General features: G+C 57.5%; 5 protein-coding genes across 5 annotated transcripts; 3 read left to right on the forward strand and 2 right to left on the reverse strand.

Annotated features, from left to right (window-relative positions):
* Positions 1-158: 158 nt before the first annotated feature.
* On the reverse strand, positions 159-2138 carry PSEUBRA_000888 (Kinetochore-associated protein Dsn1/Mis13; the record flags this gene model as incomplete). The annotated part of the gene is made up of 2 exons (XM_016434185.2): positions 159-1654; positions 1736-2138. The coding sequence occupies 2 exons, from the start codon at positions 2136-2138 to the stop codon at positions 159-161; spliced, it is 1899 nt and encodes a 632-aa protein (XP_016294287.2).
* Positions 2139-3791: 1653 nt separating this feature from the next.
* On the forward strand, positions 3792-5584 carry PSEUBRA_000889 (uncharacterized protein; the record flags this gene model as incomplete). Its single annotated transcript, XM_059464508.1, has 2 exons — positions 3792-5453; positions 5558-5584. 2 exons carry the CDS (start codon positions 3792-3794, stop codon positions 5582-5584), a joined length of 1689 nt encoding a protein of 562 aa, XP_059321093.1.
* Positions 5585-6187: 603 nt separating this feature from the next.
* Positions 6188-7950, forward strand: PSEUBRA_000890 (uncharacterized protein; the record flags this gene model as incomplete). The annotated part of the gene is made up of 3 exons (XM_059464509.1): positions 6188-6883; positions 6966-7022; positions 7105-7950. 3 exons carry the CDS (start codon positions 6188-6190, stop codon positions 7948-7950), a joined length of 1599 nt encoding a protein of 532 aa, XP_059321094.1.
* Positions 7951-8273: 323 nt separating this feature from the next.
* PSEUBRA_000891 (Riboflavin kinase domain, bacterial/eukaryotic) lies at positions 8274-9131 on the reverse strand (the record flags this gene model as incomplete). Its single annotated transcript, XM_016434211.1, has 1 exon — positions 8274-9131. One exon carries the CDS (start codon positions 9129-9131, stop codon positions 8274-8276), a length of 858 nt encoding a protein of 285 aa, XP_016294289.1.
* A 2506-nt stretch (positions 9132-11637) lies between these two features.
* PSEUBRA_000892 (Tryptophan synthase beta subunit-like PLP-dependent enzymes superfamily) lies at positions 11638-13329 on the forward strand (the record flags this gene model as incomplete). Its single annotated transcript, XM_016434199.1, has 1 exon — positions 11638-13329. The coding sequence occupies one exon, from the start codon at positions 11638-11640 to the stop codon at positions 13327-13329; it is 1692 nt and encodes a 563-aa protein (XP_016294290.1).
* Between the last annotated feature and the right edge of the window lie 111 nt (positions 13330-13440).

Here is a 13440-nt window from a genome sequence, read left to right on the forward strand (position 1 = left end):
TGTGCTGTCTGGCGCGATGCTTCGCGCAGGCGCGGTCGACCACTCGCCCTCATTTGAAAGAGCAGCGCATGATCACGACGCAGCACACGAACACTCGCGGAACGAATCCAGGAGCAAAAAGCAAAGATGGTATTCTGATGGTACAAAGGGAAAGCAGACTACACACGCGCAAGCGCGCGAAGGATGTCGAGCGGGTCGCTCTCGTCCGGCTCGACCTGTGCCATGCTCGCGCTGACATCGGCCATGCTCTGATCGGCGGCATTGATAGGTCGGCCGTCCGCTCCAGGCTGGGGAATGGCACGCGATTCGCGGACACCACTGAGCAGCACCTCGAGACGCTCGTTGCCGCCTCGACCGTTCTTGGACCCGGCAGCGGTCTTGCGACGACCTCCCTTGGCGCTGGAGGAAGAGGTGGCGATGGCGCTGCTGGACGAGGTGCGATCGCGCAGTGCTTGGGCGGCGTGTGCGGAGACGGTGCGGACGTATCGACTGGCGAGCGACTCGAGTTGAGCGAATTGATGCGACTGTGAGCGCAGCAGATCGACGTTGAACTCGACATCGTTCCATCGCGGATCATGCTCCGTGCCCTTGAGATCGGCCTCGTCATCCGAGCGTGCATTGGCTGCTTTAGACGTGCGGCCCTTGGAGCGAGATTTGGGCTTGACGGCTTCCGTGGTGCCGTCTCCTTTCAAGCGTTGCAGCCATTCGACTGCGGCCTCGGCGTCACGCAGTTGTTGCAGCCCAGCCTCGTCCAAGTCTTGACGATCCCATGCGATCACATCAGCTGACTCTGCTGTGCCGTCCTCCTGCAAGATCGCTTCTAGTCTAGCCGTCTCGGCCTCGTAATCTTCTAGTCTTGTGAGCTCCTTGCTCCAGGCTTGCGACTCGCTGCGCATAGCATCGACGACAGCCGACAGTTGAGCAGCGGCTTTGCGGTTGGACTCGTTTCGAGGATGCGGCTGCCTATGCTTGTTGTCCGACTCGTCGTTTTGACCCATCCAGCTGATGCCAAAGGCGCCTTCGTTGAGATCGGTGAGAAGCTGCTCGAGCACGGCAGACAATTCCGAATCCCTCTTTCGGATGAGCTCCAATTCGACCTCGCTGAACACGGGAAGCTCGTAGGGCTCCTTGCCTTTGCCCTTCGACTTCTTGGCGGCGTCACGAGGACGGACAGGCAGTTCGCTTTTGCCAATGGCAATGTCGAGCGATCGTTTGAGTATCCAGCCAACAAGATGCTTCATGCGTACGACGGGCGGTAGCTGATCACTGCAGTGCCGGAAGAGCTCGTAGTCTGGTACGTCGACGTGTGGATGGGCGATGGTTCCATCGCGGAGTGACGAGACACGCCGTTGACCTTTGAGGGTGAGACTGGTGCGGCGGGACTGTTGCTCGGCTTCGCGACCCGTCGGACGCCGCGGCTTGTTCTCGAGACCAGCACGGAAAGCCTGATTTCGGCGGATGATGGGTGTCTCACCTCCGGCTTCATCCGGCAGTGGCTCGAAGACGGTTCGGTTGGATGAGGCTGTCGAAGCGGCATTGGGTTGCGCTCTTGAGCGAGCGGCTGCTGATGAGGATGAAGACGAAGCTACAGTTGCGTTCTTGCGAGCAGGTTCACGGCTGAAGACGAAGTCGTCATCCGATTCGTCTCCTAAGGCTGTAGAGCGGAAGAGATGCGAATACGTGTCAGAATCCGCAGCAGTCGAGGGATGGCGGCGTGATGTAGGGGAAGACTTACTTTGACGAAGCTTTCGTTTTGTCTTTGATGGTTCTTCACGCCGACTTGTTGCCGACTTGAGTTTGCGAGCCGCTGCCTCCGCGTCTTCTCTCGCTCTCGCAGATGTCGTTGCTTTGACCGGCTGGAATGCGCTCATGCTGATATCTAGCCTGCGAGTATCATCGCCGGCAAGCGTATCGTCCAGGAGATCCTCGAGACGACGTTCCTTTCTGTCTGTTGTTTTCTTGGAGGCATTGCGCGCAGCTACGGTTGGAATAACGCCCGAAGACGCAGCAGAGGAGCGAGTGGAAGAGGATGCAGAAGAGGAAGAGACCGCTTTTCGCTTTGTTGAGCTGGACGCGGCACGAACATCGCTATCATCCGATATACTGAGCCGCGTCGATCGACGAGATGTGGTGGGCATGCTGCTTCAATCAGATGTGCACGGTGGATGGTGGTGACGATGTGGACGTGGCGCGCAGCATCTGTGTATGTGATAAGAGTATGGGGATCGGTCTTGGCTGCTAGCACCGTTTCTTCTATGATGTGTCAAGCAGACAGATTGTGCGCCTGATCAAGGATGCCGTGATCGATGTTGCTACGCCTGTGTTTGTCGGATGCGCCGTGGTAGCCGAGGCAGACAGAGTGACGAGAATGTAGAAGTAGGCCCGAGCGAGGGATGCAACCAGGGCTTGATAACGAGGAGGATGATGATGCTGCTTAGTCCGCGTTCGGATGACAGCCGACGACACGGATGGCAGACGAGGCGTAGGTGTGAATGTGATCGTATCGAATGTGATACCTCTGAGAAGGAGTGATGCCGATTCCGTCGCGTGAGGCAACAGAGCCTCGGTCACCTGGCGTGCATCTCGAAAAAGCGTGTTTTGGACAGAGGTGCAGCACCCTGTGTCTTTGGACGCGTCTGCCGAGCGTCAAAATATTCCAAATTGTTAAGCTAGCTCTTCATTTCTTGTTTTTGCACGCCAAAATCGAGGCTGAGCAGCCATGAAGCCTGCTTGCGACGGCCTCGCTGCTGACAAGCTTCGGCAACAAGGTTATGCAGATGGCCTGATCTCATTTGACTTGCAGGGCAAGACTTGCTTTCGTCGGCGATAGACTGATAGTCTCCAGACGAGTCGATGTGCCCGAACGGCAGGCAGAGATCACGCTGCCCGCGCAGATCCCAGCTCCTCGTCAAGAAGACTTAGCGGATGTGGGGCGGCGGATTGCGTTGACAAGGAGATGGCCGCATGAAGGGTCACCGTCAGGGTTCGCGATGCTTCCATCGTCACCGCCAAGAGGCTGCTCCTTCTGCACGGTCAACTCGAACTTCCCCCGAGCCAAGCAAGTCTGTCTGTCAAGCATGAAATCCTTCTGTGTCAAAAGAGAGACAACCTGATGATCAGAGCCAATTTCAAATCTCGCCAAAATTGGCAACCCCAGGGCGCTGTCTCCCTCCGTGCCTCTCCTCTGCTCCATCCCCGCGCCAACCCCTGACGGTCTCTCAGCATCAGTAGCATCGTTGACGCCTCCTTCTCCATTTTTGAAAATGCAACTTCCAGCCTAAGAGTAGCCGGGTCCATGTTGCATGCAGCTACGCGAGCTGGAGCCAAAAATACCCCAATGCAACAGCACAGCGCTTTCCTGCCCTTTTGTCTCTTCTGGCAACCAGAGGCCGCGGAGCCGGGTCCTCTCTTTTGAAGTGTCGCACCTGCCACGCCTCGGCCACTCGCCAACGTTGTCCAACTCAACCTTACATCCTCACCACTCTAACTCACCTTCAGCATTCTGCTCGTGCTTCCCCGACTGCATTCTTCAGTACCACCTGCTGCATCTATATCCCTTTGCCGACGTTTGTCCTCACCAACAGCAACTTTCACCGAACTGGCACCGCTAGAGCATCGAGAACCGTTTCGATTTCGCATCAATGTGCTAGCCTTTCCTTGAAAACCTGCAGACACTCTCAAAAGCGGCGCTCACAAGCTCGCCCGTCTGTAATCGGTGACTTCCGATACTCCTATGATCTTTAGCCGCCCACGGACCGCATCCTCGCATCAATCCTAGCTTATCAGCGACGATGACTCAGGTCGACATGAGCGCTACTCCTCTTGGCCAAGTCAATGGCCTTCACGCCGCGCGCGATCCAGATCTCTCCGGGTTCTCCGAGGTCTCATTTGCCTCTACCATGACCGAAGATCCAGAGGCTGAGCTTCTCGCGCCAAGGTCATCCGCAAAAGCATCCTCTTCGACGTATGCAGAGCCAGACTACAGCTTCGACACGGCATCCAGCTCCATCAGGCCCATCACCACCTCGAACCTCTCGCACAAAGCCAAGCAGCCCAGCAATGGTCTCACTGTCGATGCCGATCACCAGAAGCTCAGTCCCATCGACGAGACCAGCGCAGCAGGCTCGTCTTCACACAAGTACGCTGACGCCTACAACTCATCCGCCAACGGGTACCTTCAGCACAGCACACCACATCTCTATCAGGAGCGTGGCCAGCTTGACTCACCCGATCTCGACTCGGCATACTCGCCCTCCACCTATCCACCCACCAGCGAAGAGGACTCAGAGGCCAAGCGCGTGCAAAACAACCTGGAACGCTGGGCAAATGAAGAGCGTCAGAGGCGCAAAGCACAACGCACCTCTAAGATTGCTGCCAATCGCGTCTCTACCGGGCCAGGTGGCGGCGGCGGCTTAGCTCATCGATTCTCGATGCTTCGCCCCGCTGGCTCGTCTACCAAGACCAATAATTTGGGCTCTGGTCCCTCCTCCGAACGACTCGCCGATGAAGCAGCTTCGAGCCCGAAAGCACCTTACAATTCGAACCGCGACTCGACTACACGGAGAGAAGGAGTGGCCTCTTTGACAGTAGGTGCCACACGAGGTCGCTCAGCAAGCTCGTCCTCCCTCGACAGTGCGCAGTCGTTGGGCTCTTTGACATCAGATGAGCATCGTCCGAACCGAAAGCTACCGCCCATTGGCTCGCGAGTCTCCTCCACCACGCACACCAAGGAGTCGAGCCGCGAAAGCGAAGGATCCACACAGGGCTTGGGTTTGCGCGCCAATGGTAGTGCTCACGACCCTTTCCGCGATCCGTCGGACGCTATTGCGACGACGGACTCGTACCCCAAGCGATCTTCACTCAAGCCGACTCCGACAGCATCACGCCCGATTGTCACTGTGGGGCGCGCATCCAGCATTCAGCGCCAAGCCTTGGAAGCGAGCTACAAGAACAGCAAAGGCAAGGGCAAAGAACGTTCCATGCCTACCATCGTGGCGACCGACACCGAAGCCGAGGATACAGAAGACATTTCATACGGATCCGATGCAGCAGGCAGCAATCCATTCGCGTCAACTCAGGATAGTCGCAGCGGAACGACTACAACCACCATCCACCAGGGAGGTCTCGATGAAGAGGTGACCATGGAGTTTGATGGCAGACGTGAGGTACGACCCGACGCGAATGGCGACTTGGGCGAGAGTGGTATGGACACGTGGAACCGACCGGCACAATCACGAGCGCGATCGTCGACTAGCAGCTCCAAGTTCAGAGAGCTCGGCATCTCGCAGGAGGATGATTGGATCGAGACGGTCGGACGCAGCATGAAGAACAGCGCTCGAAAGATGCGGGTGGCTCGACAAGCTGAATCTGACGATGAAGCGGATGAGCGCCGCAAGCCCTGGTGGACGGAGCTGCTGTGTGGTTGCAGCCGCGACAAGGACGACGATGAACAGGTACGTAGTCCCTCTCTTGCAATCACTCGCCTGCCGACACAAACGCTGATCGCCGTATCTCCGTTCTTCTCACGCCCCCCTCACCCATTCGCTTTTGCCTACAGGCCGGACGAACAAATCCAATGGAATAGCAAAATCGTCCATGTCTTCTGCTGCACAGAAATACAAGTCAAGGTTCAGCCCACAGTTTCGCACGCACAAGTCTGGACTCGCCTTCGAACCGTCCCACCTGCGCAGTCCCTTTCATCACGATAAGCACGTTGCAACGAACCGCCATGAAGTCGACCGAATCAACACCGTGACAGCACCGAAAAAGTCCTTGGCCGTGCGCGTAGCCATGAGTGACTGCGCCAAAGCGTCTTTCCATCGTGGAAAGGGAATCTTTTGGCTTCACGCGCACTCTGTCGCGTGGTCCAAGAAAATGGGGCACCAGAAGGCAGAACAGCCTCCACAGCGCAATTGTGCACGGTGCAGTTCATTTCCACGGCTATGACTGAGCCAATCATTCTCCTTCGGCTCCTTCGAGAAGTCACGCTGCAAGAGGTGGATCGACTCTCGTTCTGTCACATGTGGCGCTTCGAAAGGGGGGAAACGGCGCAAGAGGGCAAGAACGCGGCTGGAGAGCCGTCGCGCTCGAGTCCACGACCCGATATAAACCACCTCGATCTTTCTCCGACTCTTTCTTGATCCACCAGCAGCGACAAGTAGCTCGGCTCACGATAACAAGCCCCGCCATGGCTCGCTCGACTCAGGTCTCGCAGAAGAGCGCGGCGCGGCACTCGCCCTACTCGCAGCCCTTGCAACGCCCGCCGCGCTCGACAGCTTCTCCACCGCCGGCGTCCTCAGCCCGACCAACGCGCTCGTCTGTCGTCCTCTCTCAACCTCTCCCACTCGCGTACTCTGACAGTGAGGCTGAAGAACCAGCTTCAGAGGATGACTCTGCGGCATCTGAGGCGGACGTTGTCACTCAGCTGGACAGTCTGTCCCGACTGCAAGGCTACTCGTCCGGCAGCGACGAGGCGGACGGCGGAGATGGGACTTCGAGCATCAATGACGCAGACGGCGCGGGTGCTCTTAGCGACGTGGATGCGGGAAGCGATATTGCAGTGACGAGCGACACAAGCGCTCACCCCATGAGCGAGGACGAGGCTGATCTTCTTGCCAGCCTTGCTCGAGCCGCTGAGGCTGCTTCACAGGCGGATGCCGACCCGGACTCGGTGAGGCCATCAAAGAAGGGGAAGCAAAAGGCTGTCGAAGGCGAAGATGAGGTGAAAGACTTTTTCGCCACGCTGCTTGACGGCGTTCGCCGTTCAGATCTACGAAAGGAATTTAAAGACTTTATTCGCTACGACCAACGCAACACCATCAACACGCCAAGAAGACAGCTGAAGAACTTCACGCAGGACAAGAGCAAATCTTTCACCAAGCTGGTAAGTCTCCGCATCGCTATTCACGTTGCATGCTCGGCTACGGCTGCTAACCTTCTCTTCGATCGCAACTGGTGTTTTGTAGTTTGAACTCTACCCCTTGACGGCCCGAGCGGCCCCGCACAACGACGACGTGCTCAACGTGAGTTTCCTGTCCCGTCTGCACAGCCTTCGTCATTCAAGCTGACATCTGACGAGACGTCTTGTGCTACGTGCGCCAACAGGCCTTTGAAAGCTTCCTTGCCGAGCTCATGGACTGCTTCGACCATCCGCACGAGATCCGGGGTTGGAACCCGTTCTCTGCTCTCGCGGACTTCGTCAACGCTGGCGCCTTATTCCGAACTCCTGAGGTCCTCAAGAGCTGCGCTCGCCTCACATTGGGAGCCGACTGGGGCTTGTTGAGCGAGGAAGACAGGCAACGCATCGGCGGCAACATCATGGCGAGCGTCTATCGTCTCCACCTTGAGCGCATGGTCGCTATCAACTCCCTGCTTACGCGATGGTCCGACAAATTCCGACGCGACTCGACATGTCAGACATGCAACACAGACAGCTGGGAAATTTTCTTGCTCACCGTGCCGCTCAGCATGATGAAGCAAGGCACGAGGTATATCGATGTCGAGACCGCCTCGGACACTTCTTCGGAGGGCTCGGACGGGCGCGGTGAACACGGTATGGACGTCGACAGCACTCGCAGCGATGATGACGGCGAGCTAGACGACCACCAGCGTCAGGATTCCGACTCGGAGGGCGACGCGGATTCACAGCTCGAACAGCCTCTCGAGCACCAGCACGCGATCATTGACGACACCCAAGAGCCTGTGCGCAGCCTGCACCGCAACTACGGCCCCAACGCATACGTCCTACGCATCGTCGACATTGGTCAGCTGGGTTGCGGTGAGTTCAAGCGAGCCGCGATGAAGGTGTGTCCCCGATGCGGATATCGCTTTGACGGCAAGCTGCCCGAACGGAGCACGCTCTTCTACCGCGATCTCGAGCGCGCGTTTTCAGTCGCTAGGGAACAGATCGCCAAGCTGTCGGAGGACATCCATCTCCCGGCTCAAGTGTAGCGACCTGAATGATACCGAGCAAGGTCTTTCGAAATGTCACCGTCTTGGTTCGTCTGTTGCAAGCGAGATCGAGTCTGTCTGTTGAGAGCGAGGTCGGAAAAGTCTGTCGCAAGCAAGATGAAGTGAACCTATTTTGATCAAAGTGAGCGAGTCAAGAACCTCAAGCAGAGATAACAGCGCAACTCGGGATCAACAGCCGCGCACACCAAGACCCAGACTGATACAGTAGAACCTATTGAATGACAAGACGTGCAGTAATAGCACGACAACCCAAGTGGAAGCAGTACAAAGAACGAGAGGATACGAGGGAGGAGTGATGCTGGTCAACGACCGAGGAACGGATCCTGCGCATAATCCTGATACAGCGGCCTGGCCAGACTATTCACCGTCACCTTCTTATCCATCTCGATGTCCTCAATCAACGCCTCCATGGTATCATAATTGTACTCTGGTCTCACATACCCCAGTACGACAACTCGGATTTCCAACCCGTAGAAATCGGCGGCAAAGTCGTGGAGGATGTGGACCTCTGCTGTTTTGCGGGTGTTCTTGTAGAACGGGTTCCAGCCGACGGACATGACCATGGGAAAGACCTTGGAGTCTTCGGCTCGCAGAGGTATGCGTTTGGTCTTTTTCCTGCGACCGGCGGTGAGGCGGCTTGATGTGGATGAGGAGGAGCCCGATTGTGCGTGTGAGGCTTCTGCGCGGCTCACTTCGTCCTCCTTATCCCTCCTGCCTGCTTCGAGGACGGCTGCTGGGCTAGGTTGACCGCGGCTGTTGTGGCGCGACCTCGGCAAGGACGAGCTGTTGAGGAAACCTTCATCCCCGATGGGACTGGCGCCGAGGACCACCTCGTTGTCCTCATCGTCAATGCCTGCAGATGTGGGATCAACGTCATCAGAGTCGGTGAGCGACGGATCATCTTCATCCTGCGGAAGAACACGCGCATAGCCAAAGTAGACGCCGTTGCGGGACAACGAGGAACCTGGCTCAACGACTTTCGAGGGCAAATTGGCAGTGGGACACCCGAGATCCTTCGAGCCACGACCGAAACCCTTCTCGACGTTGCCTCGAAGGTAGATGGGGTAGGGGCGCTCTGGTGCGTGAGGACCACACACCTCGGGACGCTGACTAGGCGCGGTCGGCGACTTGAGCGTTTGGGCTTCTGTCGAGTCCGGCATGGTGGTAAGGGCCGAAGGGCGATGCCGAAAGGAGCGTGGGAGACGGAGAGAGTGCGAGCCTGCGTGTATCGAGCTGGCGGTGGGAGCGAGCCAAAGTGGTGCGCTGAACAGGCTCGTCGAGTATGACACCGAGATGACAGGAGTCAGAAGGGGCCCCGTCGGATTACGAGCTTCGAAGTAAGGCGTGAGCTGGTGTCCAGAGCGACGCTGATGCGAGCAGATGAGACGTGTGAAAGACCGTGGTCGGAGCCAGTCCGAAAGACGTCGGTTGCTGAGCGAAGCGGCAGACCCGAAGGATGTGATACAGGCAACGAAGTCGTCGGAATCTCCGTCGGAACGCTGAGCGTGTGAGTGAAGGGCAAAGGGCGATCGCGGCACGGCCGAGTTGAGTTGTGCAGCTTGCTTGAACTATGTACGAGCCTGGTGGGTGGAGCGCGGTGGTGTCGGTCGAGCGAGAGATGATGATGGCGATAATGAAACGGAGGAGAAGCTGAGCTGAGCCGAGGAAGTTCCGAGAAGCCAAGCTAAGGTGACTTGGCTGAGCGAGTGTGACACTCCGCAAAGCAGTTGGCTCGAGCAGCGGCCCTAGGCACGTTAAAGGCGAATAAGGACGCTGCGCAGCGAGCGGATCACGGAAACGGCTAAGCAAGCGCCCGCCCAGAGAGAAATTGACTGACGGCCAACCGCATTCTTTTCTCCCTTTCCGCTGTGGGCTCTCGCACAGACCGAGACGCCGAGCGCAAAGGTGAAATCCTTCAGAATTTTCGAGCAACACCTCTTTCTGTCACTGTGGGACACCACTCAAAGCCTTCGGACATCCAATTCCTCGAGGCTCTATGTCCGTCTCACACGACCAATGATTCGCTAAGCTTGCGAGAGCTTGACGTTCTAAAGATCTTACTGCGCAGCACGGCAGTTGCGTGCAAGCCGATTAGCCGGTCGTTGGCGCAATTCCACTCGGCTCATCCCGTCCATTGTAGCGGTCAAGCTCACCGCTTCGGAACGCACCCGATTCGTTCGTAATGGACATTGACAGACGAGGCTCGAAATCCTAGGCAGTGCATTCAAGAGACCGAGGCCCGGTTGATCCACCACAGCGCCCTCCTTGTGCAGCAAGGCGCCCTTGCATCAATGCACACGCAGATGTGGGCCCAGCACCGCCTTCGACGCTAAGGTACAGAGCTGCAGAATGCAGTTGCCCCCACCTCACATGAACTCTCTGGATGCGGTCTGCCTTGAGCTTCTGCAGCACGCGAGTACAGACCGTCGATTGATCCGCGGAGAGAGAGAGAGAGAGTGCTCAGAAGCTTGCAAATTCCCTTTGGCTCGCCTGTTGCAAGCGAGACACGCGAAGCTTCGTCTATGCATGCCATCGTCCCTTTTCAGATCGAAATGAGTTCTCGGATCAGTGATGAGTGCACAATGACAAGCAGGGATCGAGAACCGATAGCGCGGCTTGCGCGGCTTCTTCGTCAAAGCGATCGTGTCTTCACCGTTTCACTTGTCGGAATCGTGCCAGTCAAGGCAAACATCACATGGGATCGACGGGCTGAGTTCAATTCGGAGTTGGGACCATTTCAGTCTTGGAGCCTCGGCGGAGCCTTTTTGCTCTTTCATTAAGGCTAGACGCCGCGCGACCGGATGGTCCCCGTCCTTTGCTCATTGTTCTTTCCACTTCGTTGAAGAAGAGTAGCACCAGCATCGTTGGCTAACAGCTGCTAGGTGTCACAGGGAGTCCTCGTCTTTGATCTTGACCCCCTTCGCGGGCTGAGTGTCGAATCGGCGGAGTTTGGTCGCTGTGCTTTGCATCCCAAAGGAGCCTCAACACCGCTGAACACCGAGGCTGTGTTGGTGTTGTGGTTCCGACCGCTACTTGCACCACGCACTCCTGGTCTTGAACCTTATTTACCGCCAGCGTCCATGTCCTCGCGCATGATATGGACACCACTCGGATGCAGTCGTCGGAATATCCCGGCCCCACCTCGAAGAAGTGCGCATCGGTCGCAGGATCTCCATTGTACGCCAATCACGCCTCGACGCTCGCTCCCACTGTCCCTTTCAGCCTTTCGGAGGCTAACAATCAGCATCTCAAGCGGCTTCCATTGTGATCTTGCGTTGATCATCCATCGGATGTGCAAAGCTGGCAGCCGGATCGATGCAGTATCTCACTTCGGTGTCTTTCGCGGGGTCGAGACGATGTCAGAAAATCGATAGCGAAAATTGTGGCCGAATAAATCACCGCACCTCATCGGCTCGATCAATCTTTCTCCAATCGCGATCCATTCTCTCACGTGATGCCCTGCTAACATTCGGGCAGAAAAGGCACCCAGCCTTGGACGGTGGAACAAGAAGAAATCCAGCTCGCACAGTGACTCACTTGAACGCTGCATCTGCATGAAACGTGCTCTGACTTCTTCCAGTCCAAGAAGCACTCGAGCCATCTTCTTCTCCTCACCATCGAACAGCGATCCTTCGTCCTCCCACAGCACTCCAGCTCGCGACAACAATGAAGTACCTCAGCACAAGAGGTGGCAGTGAGCGTCTCACCTTCGAGGAGGCCGTCCTCACCGGTCTCGCTCCCAACGGAGGTCTCTTTATCCCCGCACAGGTTCCGCAGCTGCCCGCCAACTGGCAATCCGAATGGGCCAACCTTTCCTTTTCCGAGCTCTCGCATCGTGTTCTATCGCTCTACATTCCCGAGGACCCAGCACAGGGAGGCATTCCATCCGCCGATCTTCAGAAGGTCATCAACAAGTCATACGCCACCTTCCGACACCAGGACACCACACCGCTCGTGCGTCTCGACGACAAGGAATGGTGTCTCGAGCTGTGGCACGGTCCCACCTTCGCGTTCAAGGATGTGGCCCTCCAATTGCTCGGCAATCTCTTCGAGTACTTCCTGCAGCGAAGGAATCAGGGCAAGCCCGAGGAGCAGCGTGAGAAGCTCACCATCGTCGGTGCGACCAGCGGTGACACGGGCAGTGCGGCCATCCAGGGTGTCCGATCGAAAGAGGACATCTCCATCTTCATCCTCTTCCCTGACGGACGTGTGAGCCCCATCCAGGAGGCGCAGATGACCACCGTGCTCGACGAAAACGTCCACAACGTCTCAGTGCAAGGCACCTTCGACGACTGCCAGGACGTCGTCAAGGCGCTCTTCTCCGACGCCGAGTTCAACGCCAAGCACCGCCTCGGCGCCGTCAACTCGATCAACTGGGCACGAATTCTCGCTCAGATCGTCTACTACTTCTCCGCGTACTTCCAGTTCCGCAGGCAGCTCGGGCTGTCCGAGTCCGAACCCACCCCCAAGGATCTCGAGTTTGTCGTCCCCACGGGCAACTTTGGTGACATCCTCGCTGGATACTACGCCAAGCGCATGGGCCTCCCTGTCTCGCGTCTCGTCGTTGCTACCAACGAGAACGACATCTTGCAGCGATTCTGGGCCACGGGGAGGTACGAAAAGTCGAGTGGCGCATCTTCATCCACCTCCTCTGCACAGACCGAGGTGGCACAAGGCTCGTCCGACGGCCAGCAGGGCGGTGTCCGTGCCACCCTCTCGCCTGCTATGGACATCCTCGTCTCGTCCAACTTCGAGCGCCTGCTCTGGTACATTGCGTACGAATCGCAGTCGTCATCGGCTACAGGCTCCGACGCCGAGAAGGAGGAAGCGGCGGGTCAGCAGCTTGCATCGTGGATGCAGTCCCTCAAACAGCACGGCAGCATGTCGGTCAACGAGCAGCAGCTTGCCCTCGCACGCCGCGATTTCGCCGCCGAGCGAGTCTCGGACTCCGAAATTCGCGAGACGGTCCTCGAGTACTTCACCCGCAAGCCAACCTCTGCCTACCCGGCGGGCTCGTACCTCGTCGACCCACACACTGCCGTCGGCTTCAAGGCGGCTCACAACGCCGCGTCGACCGACAAGGCGCATCAAATCGTGCTCTCGACCGCCCACCCTGCCAAGTTCGCGGAAGCGGTGACATCGAGTTTGGAGAAGGCCGGCGCCGAGTTCAATTTCGAGAGGGATGTGCTGCCGAAGGAGATGGAGGGGCTTTTGGAGAAGGAGAGGAGGGTCATCAGTGTCAAGCCGGAGGGCGCCAAGGGCGTGGAGGGGCTCATCACGGCGGTCAAGGGCGTGGTTGAGAAGCAGGCGGATGTGGTCAAGGCTCGCGCTGCGTCTGCCAACACCGCTAGTGTGTAGGAGAGTCTCATACGGCTTTTGTACACCTAGACGCTATTGAAGCATCATTCCACGTCCGAAAGCAGCTTGGCGTGTGTCTCTCCTGTGTGGAGACCGTCGCTGAGAGCAACA

Source organism: Kalmanozyma brasiliensis (assembly GCF_000497045.1).
Source record: "Kalmanozyma brasiliensis GHG001 unplaced genomic scaffold PSEUBRA_SCAF11, whole genome shotgun sequence".
In the NCBI taxonomy this organism is placed as follows: domain Eukaryota; kingdom Fungi; phylum Basidiomycota; class Ustilaginomycetes; order Ustilaginales; genus Kalmanozyma; species Kalmanozyma brasiliensis.